This window comes from Hipposideros armiger, unplaced genomic scaffold (assembly GCF_001890085.2).
Source record: "Hipposideros armiger isolate ML-2016 unplaced genomic scaffold, ASM189008v1 scaffold_136, whole genome shotgun sequence".
NCBI classification, from domain to species: Eukaryota; Metazoa; Chordata; class Mammalia; order Chiroptera; family Hipposideridae; genus Hipposideros; species Hipposideros armiger.
This window is the reverse complement of record NW_017731486.1, coordinates 1,294,908-1,305,307: the sequence shown is the minus strand read 5'-3', so window position 1 is coordinate 1,305,307 and position 10,400 is coordinate 1,294,908. Positions and strand designations below refer to the sequence as shown.

Genomic DNA, 10,400 nt, shown 5'->3' with positions numbered 1-10,400 from the left:
AGTCCTTCCAAAATGAAAAGATCCAAGGGAATACATGTTTTTAAGAAGCCCAGCTTTTCTAAAAAGAAAGAGAAGGATTTTAAAATAAAAGAGAAACCTAAAGAAGAAAAACATAAAGAAGAAAAGCACAAAGAAGAAAAACATAAAGAGAAAAAGTCAAAAGATTTGACAGCAGCTGATGTTGTTAAACAGTGGAAGGAAAAGAAGAAAAAGAAGAAGCCAATTCAGGAGCCAGAGATGCCTCAGATTGATGTTCCGAATCTCAAACCCATTTTTGGAATTCCTTTGGCTGATGCAGCAGAGAGGACCATGATGTATGATGGCATTCGACTGCCGGCAGTTTTCCGTGAATGTGTAGATTATGTAGAGAAGTATGGCATGAGGTGTGAAGGCATCTACAGAGTTTCAGGTATTGGGGACATGCTTTTGGTGGTTTTTAAAAATTAAATTCATTACCATTTTTCAAAGGAAGGAAAAATATTAACTTGTGAGGAAAATTGTGACATGGGTGCCTTAGTCATTTCCTTGATTCTTCCAGTTGAGCAAAAATCTGAGGGGGGGGGGCAGTTTGATTTTTTTTACAGTGTCCCTTTTCATTTTACACATGAGCTGATCACAGCTTGCTGCAGCCTGGAGTGAGAAGAAGTGAAGTGTACGGTAGTGCCTCTTAACTTGCGTGCATTCAGACTGCTTTATCCTTCTCACCTTTTCCCTCTCTGAGCCAGGGCTCAGTGTTGTGAGGGAGTTCAGCAGGAAGTGGCAGGAAATCTGGATTAAGAATGCTTCCTGGCCAAGAGATACATTTTTTGACACAATCGTATAATGTATTTTCTGAGTTAGCTAAGGGACATGAAATGTTATTTGCTGACTGTTTAGGCCCCAAACATGAATGCTCCTGTCAGCCGTGTGCAGCTATTAACATGTATTAGTGAAATTGATTTTCCATTTTTCTTCCATATATATAAAAATTTAAATTTCATACTTGGCAAGAATGTAATTCATATTGGGCATCTGAAATCAAGCAAACTATGCTATTTGAATTAAAAAGATTTTATTTCTTACAAAGCAGCATGACTTTTGTGTTGGTATAGAATGGAAGCCCTGACCTGTGGCAACATGTGTTCCAAGTCATTACGTTTCCATAATTCAGTTTCTTGGTACTAGAGATTTATTTTATACAATTCATTTCGGTCACACATATTTTCATGATGAGGTAGTCATACACTTTTAGAATATATAAAGAAAGACTTAGTTGTTTTCATTTAATTGATTCGTACACATTTCTAGAAGGTAGATTTGATATTTAAGTTTTGTTGAGAAAGGGCAGGCATTTTTGATAATTGGGGAAACCTGTAAATAACCTCATAGATAACATTATCATTTAAGAGTATTTTGGCTAAAATGCTACTTACTATTTTATAGAAAGTAAATTAGAAATTGAATTTGAGTTTATAACTCCTTAGTAACATAAAAGTAAACATAATTAAATGAATTTGAAAATTTTACTTTTAAGCATAATTTATAATGAATTGATTTTTAAAGATTTAGACAGTACTAACAAACTATTTCATATGATTTTGATAGGCATGAAGAAATTTTGTTTTAGGTAAAAGTTTGTGAAGAGTTTCTACAGCTTTTTTCAAAAAATTTTTTGTCTTTGACCTATTTTTTTTAATTAAAAAAATTTTCATCTACAGTTTACATACAATATTATATTTTTTATGTTTATATTCTTTTGGAGCATTGAAGTTGCAGAACTCCGCTTTTCTGTGTGTCAAAACATTCAAATTGAGCTGTTCCCTTCCCTGATCATTGATTCCTGGGGGTTGAGCTCCTGCTTTGATCAGTTTTTTATTTTATTTTAAGCTATGGCAGTATGCTACATTCAGCACACCATGGACTGCAGAGTTTATGGCTGTGACTTTTCATTTTGAATGCTAGTAATATTTTCTGCTGCATATTTTTGGTTCTCACTTATTCATATATAAGTTCCAGTTTAAAACTAATATATCATTGTGCATACGCTCTTTCTCTACCTTGGATGCTTTATTCGAAGAGTCCATTTTGATAACAATTTCAAAGTAAATGACAAACCAAACACATATTCTAATTGTTCACCTGTGTAATTTTCTGTGTAGGCACTGTTGGGGGACAAATTAGATATGTATAAAATATATATATGAGAGAGAGAGGAGGTCTTTGCCAAGAATTTCAACTAAAGTTAGCACTCACTGTGTTTCACTCATACTGTCATAAGAAGAAAATGGGAATTATTTTCTAACTTTCCTGCCTCAAAATAAGATTATTCAAAAATAAGATTCATATTATTATTTTCATATTTGGAGTTATTGATTTGTCAATGCTGGATAAGTTACAGATTTATTGTAATGCCATTAAAAGGTTTTCACATAAAATAACGCCATAGCCCAGATATAAGCACTATTGATTCTAAAATGCTGTTCAGATTAGATGACGCTTGAGTATTCACATTTACTGTTATGGTCTCTCAGTCTTTAAGTTGTGGCTTGTTTCAAATAATTGGCCTAAAGTTTTAAGTATTGAAAACAATAGAAAGCTTCTTTTTACTCTTATGAGTGCACTGTCAATGAATTATGTCACTTAAACGCAGATTGGACCAGAGACTTAAGTTACATGTTTGAAAAACATTCGTTTTTGTGTGTCAGTGTTTCTTTTTGTCCAGTAAGAAAAGCAAAACAATTTTATTTTAGAAACACAGATTTCACTCTTTTTTTGTTCTAGATTAAGAAAACATGTAAAGAATTCAAATTTTAAAAATAGAAATTAGATGGGGATTATTTAATGGAGAATAATTTTCAAGAAGTTTGTTTAAATAGCAAACTCACCTTTTGCATTTATGATACAATTTTTACTTATAAAATAAAGTACCCACAACTTTTTGGAAACATGTTTATATATACTGAGTTTTATGTTGTCAGTCTTATGACTGTTGTAGTTAGAAAAAGCAGTTGGCCGTCTGTGTAGAGCAAAACTTATGCTTAGATTGTAGCTTTTGCCTGAATTTTTACTTACCTTTAAATTAAAAACAATTTTTTTTCTGAGTATGTTGGTGTATTTGCTTAATATATTTGTGGTTGCTATGATTTTTGTTCTGAATATTGAGTTTTTCCATGACCTTTTAGCTGCTGGTTAAATTCATCCTCCAAGTGTATGTAGTCTTTTTTATATTGTCTTGTTTACAGAGGAATTGTGTGAACCTTATGCAGATAAATACTTCGTAACTGGAGGTTTGTTATTGTCAGATTAGCTTTTCTCAGATCTCCCCCCAGGGGTGGGTGCAGTGATGAAGAAAGCTGTTTGATTTTTTTTTCTCGATATTTTCTTTCTCTCTGAATTTGAATGTTTTAAGGAATTAAATCAAAGGTGGATGAGCTGAAAGCAGCCTATGACAGAGAGGAGACTCCAAATTTGGAAGAATATGAGCCTAATACTGTAGCCAGTTTGCTGAAGCAATATTTGCGAGACCTTCCGGAAAATCTGCTTACCAAAGAGCTTATGCCTCGCTTTGAAGAGGCTTGTGGGAGGAGCACAGAGAGTGAGAAAGTGCAGGAATTTCAGCGCTTACTGAAAGAACTGCCAGAATGTAACTATCTTCTGATTTCCTGGCTGATCGTGCACATGGACCATGTTATTGCGAAGGAACTGGAAACAAAAATGAATATACAGAACATTTCTATAGTGCTCAGCCCAACCGTTCAGGTACATGTGCCCTCTGATGCTGGCCCTGGGGAGTTGGGGGAACATTTTCGTTGCTGAGTTGCATACAGCGCAAATAGATAATGATTTAGCCTGAATATTGGTCTTTTTCTTTCACAATATGGACAGTGTCAACATGTAGGATAATGAGCATATTTGCCCTTTGGCTTGAGCTATGTAATATGAATATTGTATAGTCTTTGGTGTGGATTTATAAACCAGTTCTTAATGACAGTGCTCTGTCATTACTGGAGGAGGAGCCCATTGTAGCTACAGTTACAGAGTTCATCATTAGAATTTTAAAGATTTCAATTATTTCTTCAGATAGCTTTATTGCTTAATTATATCACACACACATATCAGACTCAGGCACAAAGGGACCTAATATTTATTTGGTCAGGGATTTAACCTGAGGATTTCATTCATAAATATGGATCCTAGAGAAACATTTTATAGAGTCTTAATCTAAGGAGCCATTTCAGGGAATTGGGTATTGTGTTAATTGGCATCACTATAACAAAAATACTTGCCTTAATTTATTGCTGCTCACTTGGTGCTGGCATAGAGCATGTGTTTTCCTTTAATTAGAGTTACTGATACTTGACTGAGGCCAAACACATAAGACAAAAAAATGAGATGATGGTTATATTTTTTTATTTTAAGCTTTCCTTTTGGCCAGTGTACTATGTTATTAAATATTAGTCATTGTTAACACATTGTGTAACAGTGTATTTTCTTTTACTAAAGATTCTTTCATTGCTCATTGATTATATTTTGGAAGCAAAATGTTTCTTTCCCAGGTTTAGTATAATCATTCATATTAGTCAGGATTTGGTAAATATTATGTTGTTACTTGATATTACTATAAAAGGGGTGATAATATCATAAAAGATTCAAGTGTGTTATAAGAGTAAGTCTTAGGTAGAAAGTAATTTCTTTTATTAGCTTTTCAGCCAACCTAATGTCTTGATCTAGCATATGAACATCGTATTTAAACACTGGCTATGAAAATGCACCCAGAAGGCATTTGTTTCTGGAGTGAGAACTCAAACTCTCGGCCTAGCTTTACAATTTCTGAAGTACTCTTACTTCACATTTTTCAATAGGTCCAGTTGTGTGTGTTAAAAGGTCTCAAAATAACTTGAAAAAAAGAACAAGATTTTTTAGTGCTAAGAACAAATTGATGGTCACCAGCTTCTGGATACTTTTCTTTTTAATTCCTTAGATCAGGGGTTGGCAAACTGCCGCTTGCGAGCCACATGCGGCTCTTTGGGTACGTTCTGTCTCAAAAGTTTGCTGACGCCAATCCTGTCCCTCACAACAATTTAAAAATTATTCGAGGGCCATAAATATATTTTTACATATTCACCATTATGTGAATAATATCCCTTAAAAATTTTATAAATGAAACTATGATAATTTTATTTTCATTTTCAATTTTACTTCAGAGCCACATGTATGTACCCAAAGAGCCGCATGTGGCTCGCGAGCTGCAGTTTGCTGACCTCTGGTGGCTCTTCGGTCTCAAAAGTTTGCCGACCCCTGCCTTAGCGTGCTTGAGTTCATGACTGGACTCTTTTTTTCCCCCTTGTCTTCTTTAAATTGTCTGCTAATTAGCAAAGCACGTCTGGTCACTACTGAGGAGAACTTTCATGTGTCCAGGATTGATTAATGGACGTACTATGCGATAGACACAAATGAAATGAAATAAAATAATAATTTTAATAGTTTTCTTGCAAATCTTTTTATTTTTTTTTTCTTAGATTAGCAATCGTGTCCTATATGTGTTTTTCACACATGTACAAGAGCTCTTTGGAAATGTGATACTAAAGCAAGTGACAAAACCTCTTCGCTGGTCTAACATGGCTACTATACCCACACTGCCAGAGACCCAGGAGAGCATCAAGGAGGAAATCAGAAGACAGGTATGTGAGCTTCAGCCTGTGCTTTAGCCCTAATGAATCTACCTTTGCTCTGACCCTTTTGGAGACTGATGATGATGATGAAGAACTCCTGTTCACTGAGTACTTTGTAAAGTGTTTCTGTAGCTGTGTTAGGCAATTCTTCACAGCTCACTCAAGCCAGAAATTTTCATCTGGCACTTTTACATACCAGTTAAGTCAGGATATGATGGTGGAGGGAGCACAGGTTTTGAAATCAAAAGACCTGGCTTTAAGTTCTTGCTCTGCTTCTAATTAACAGACTGATTTTAGGAAAATCACTTAACTTCTTTAAGCCTCAGTGTTCCCATTTTAAAATGGGCCCTCCCATAGGTTTGATGGGAAGATTACAATAAATGCGATCATGTGTTAAAGATGCTCAGCATGGTTCCAGGGCAGTCCAAAAATGTTAGCTTATCCAATAACATAAGATATTGCTATTATTAGCCATATCTTACAGATAAGAATACTGAAATTTTAAATAACTTACTCTGTGTCACATGGTTACTAAGCTGCAGAACCAGGATTGACCCCAGATCCTGTGCTTTCCCACTATACTTTTTCCTCGTATGTCCGCATGATAGAAGGAAACTGTCATTTGGTTGTGTGTGTGTGTGTGTTTCACAAGCTGAATAAGAAAATCAGGACTAAATAAGAAATATACATTTGATTATTCCATCTTCTATTTGCATACCCATTATCAACTCCCTGCTTTTATTCCCTTTTATCTGCTCTGAGCTCCCATTTCTGATTAGTTGATCCTGTGTTGGGGGAAGAGATGTAAATTAACTACTATTGAACTAATGTAAATTAATGAGAACCCAATGACCAGGCAAAACAAATAATGATTTTTCAGTCATATCCTTGAATAAATAATTTGTGCTATTAAGATGATACAACATGGACTGCTACTCAGGGTGCTGCATTGTTTTTTAGGAGTTTCTTTTGAATTGTTTACATCGAGATCTGCAGGGCGGGGTAAAGGATTTATCTAAAGAAGAAAGATTATGGGAAGTACAAAGAATTTTGACAGCCCTTAAAAGGAAACTGAGAGAAGCTAAAAGACAAGTGAGTGGATTTATTAGTTTGATACATCATGTTTATAATAAAATATAAAAGGATGCGCTAGAATCTTTTATATACTCTTTTATTACTTTAAAAAATGCAACATATAAATGTCTCTTTAAGTGAAGGTCCCTGATGGGAAATGTATTCATTCAGATGTTCCCAGTTCTGATCCTTCAGCTTGGTATCAGGCAAATGTTTCATTTAAACAAATTATTTTACTAAAAAATGTTTTGTCATTTCCTGCTTTGTTGTACCTATCAATAGAGCTTTCTAAGCATGAGAAGCAGTTGGAGAGTGATACATTTCAGAGACTACTAAGGAATTTGAGTCAGAGTTTTGGAAACACGTGGAGTTTCTGAGATCATGAGGGATTTTTTTTTTCTTTTTTTTCTTTTTAAAGATTGTATTGGGGAATTGGGGAAGGGGAACAGCCAAGTTGTTGCCCTTCAATCTTAGTTGTGGAGGGAGGGCGCAGCTAGCTCAGCTCCAAGTCAGTCTCTATCTGGCCGCCTTTTGGCAGCTCGCGGCTGCTCAGCTCAAGGTGCCATGTTCAATCTTAGTTGCGGGTGGGCATAGCCCACCACCCCATGCTGGAGTCAAACCAGCAACCTTGTTAGGAGCCCGTGCTCTCACCAGCTGAGCTATCCTGTCACCTGTTGGCAGCTCAGCAGCAGCTCAGCTTGGGCACAGCTCACTGGCCCATGTGGGAATCGAACCGGCGACCCTGTTGCTCACAGCTCGCGCTCTTAACCAACTGAGCCACTCGGCCGGCCTCAGGGATTTTCTTTAGTAATAGGAAGAGTGGCATGTGTCTCCTTATAAGTTTGGGCTACATGAGTCAGACTTTTGATTTCCCTTCTAGTTTAGTGTATGTTGCTTGGCTCTGCCAGTGTGAATTTCCCTGCCACATCAAAGGTAAGAGCCCAGATCTCTGTACCCTCTTATAGCCCACATACAGATTCAATGGCAGGATCCAAATAGCACTTCCAAGGAACATTAGTTAGCATTTATCAGACTGGGAGAGCATGATGGATGGTGGGTCACCATTCTGGTTGTGCTAAAAGACAAAGACAACCCATGTGCTTTTGTTGCTATGAGGTTAGAGATTTATATAGAGGATAGCTTTGTCCAAAAGGAAACATAAGATTCTTTTTTTTTTTTTTTTAAGATTTTTGTTGGGGAATTGGGAAGGGGGACAGCTAAGTTGTATTTCCTTCAGTCTGAATTGTGGAGGGTGCAGCTAGCTCAGCTCCAAGTCCAGTCACCATCCAGCCGCCCTTCGGCAGCTCGTGGCTGCTCTGCTCAAGGTGCCGTGTTCAATCTTAGTTGTGGGTGGGCGTAGCCTACCATCCCTTCTGGGTGTTGAACTGGGAACCTTGTTGTTAGGAGCACATGCTCTCACCAGCTGAGCCGTCCTGCCGCCTATTGGCAGCTCAGTGACATCTCAGCTTGGGTGGAGCTCACTGGCCCATGTGGGAATCAAACCGATAACCCTGTTGCTCTGAGCTTGTGTGCTCTTAACCAACTGAGCCACTCGGCCGGCCTGACATAAGATTTTTTGATATATGTACTCCAGAACTAGCAGACTAACAGAAACCCTCTGTGTATTTTTCTTTCTTTCTTCTTTTCTCCTATTTACCACATTTTTAAATTTTGCTTCCTGTGCTTATTATTGTTATTATTATTCATTCCCTTCAGTGATTCAGCCTAGAATTGGGTTTTAGACTTATCAATCAGACCTCATGGTTGTAATTGTTAACCATAGAGCAATCTTTAAATGAAGGGTCTCTGACCTAGAATAGGGCTAATGTAGGCTTGGCTTTCATTTCTCTTGCTTCTACATCTCTCTTGAATGAAGGAATCATGACATAGCAAACCAGAGCCAATAACAGAAAGAGATGGATTACCTTTACTTTACCAGTTTTCTTGATGCCTGCTTATTCACAAAATACTTAAAATGTTCTGTAAAGTTATTTTCACTTAGAGGAATAAATGACTTTTAAAGATAGAAGTAAATAATTATGTTGACAGACTAAAAATAAGAAAAACTACAAGATAACATCGATACAGAAAAGTATTTGGCAGAATTCAGCACTTATTTATGAATAAATAAAGCTCTTATCATACAACTTCCTCAGCCTGATAAAGGTTGCATGTGAAAAAATCTGCCGTTAACGTACTTAATGGTAAAAGTCTAATGCATTTTCTAAGATTGGGTGTACTAAGCAGGGATTTCTGTTAAACATTATAGTGGAGATTTGTTCTAGCCAGTACAATAAAGCAAGAAAAAAAGGCATATAGATTAGACAGAAATAAGCCTATACATAGATGATATGATTGTCTATATGTAGAATCCTAAGGAATCTATAAAACTAATAAGTGAATTTAGCAAGGTTGTAGGATATAAGATCAGATATACAAAACTCTGTTGTATTTCTGTATATTAAAAATGAACAATTGAACCTAAAAAAAAAGAATTAAATGCAATGGAGTGATATATCTCAATATTGTGAAGATGTTAGGTTTTCTCAAATTGATCTGTGGATTCAATTCCAATCAGAATCTAAACTGGTGATTTTTGTAGAAATTAACAAGTTCTTTTAAAATATTTGATTGTCGGAAAAGTCATGACGCATTTTTGCAACAAAAAAAACAGAAAAAAATATGTCATGACTTTTCCGACAACCCAATATATGTGGAACTACATATGACCTAGAATAGCCTGAACAGTTTTGAAAAAGAACATTAGAGGACTCACACTTGATTTTAAGATTGACTAAAGCTACAGTAATCATGGGTAGACATAGAATAGAATATCCAGAAATAGTCCCACGCATATAAGGACAATTAATTTCAACAAAGATGCTAAGACAACTCAGTGGGGAGAGCTTTTCGACAAATGATGCTGGAACAATTGGATATCTACATGCAAAAAACCTTCACTCCACACAACATATAACTAACTCAAAATGAATACACTAAAACCTAAAGAAAACTTCGAGGAGAAAACACAAAAGATCTTACTGACTTTGGCTTAGGCAGTGGTTTCTTTCTCTTTTTTTTGGAGGGGGGAGAACAGTGTGTTTTTCCAGGACCCATCTGCTCCAAGTTGAGTAGTTGTTTCATTCTAGTTGTGGAGGGCACAACTCAGTGGCCCATGTGGGGATAGAACCGACAACCTTGGTGATATGAGCACTGCGCTCTAACCAACTGAGCTAACTGGCCACCCTAGGCAGTGGTTTCTTAAGTAGGGCTGTTAAAAGGAACATTTGATCAATTACATTTCATCAAAAATTTAAAACATGCTCTTCAAAAGACACTGTTAAAAAAAATGAATATGCGTGCCAGAAGCTGTATCAAAATATTTGTAAAAAGCACATATTTGAGGGCCGGCCGAGTGGCTCAGTTGGTTAAGAGCTCGCTCAAGGGTTTGAGCTCTGAGCAACAGCGGTTCAATGCCTGGCCCGAGCTGAGGTGCCGCTAAGCTGCCAATAGGTAGCAGGATGGCTCAGCTGAAAAAAACCAAAAAAACACATATTTGATAGAGTACTTGAACTAGAATATATACAGAGGGTCCCCAAAAGAGTATACACTTTTTTTTTTTTTTAAGATTTTTATTGGGGAATTGGGGGATGGGAACAGCGCTGGGGAATTGGG

At 36.5% G+C, this 10,400-nt stretch overlaps 1 protein-coding gene across 1 annotated transcript in view; it reads left to right on the top strand.

The window, feature by feature from the left end:
* The window catches only part of RALBP1 (ralA binding protein 1), a 63,073-nt gene that overhangs the window by 38,469 nt on the left and 14,204 nt on the right, over positions 1 to 10,400 (top strand). The window contains exons 4-7 of the mRNA XM_019649944.1: positions 3 to 409; positions 3,389 to 3,738; positions 5,499 to 5,660; positions 6,612 to 6,743. Coding sequence (XP_019505489.1) covers positions 3 to 409; positions 3,389 to 3,738; positions 5,499 to 5,660; positions 6,612 to 6,743 — 1,051 coding nt within the window. The remainder of the gene's footprint in view (positions 1 to 2; positions 410 to 3,388; positions 3,739 to 5,498; positions 5,661 to 6,611; positions 6,744 to 10,400) is intronic.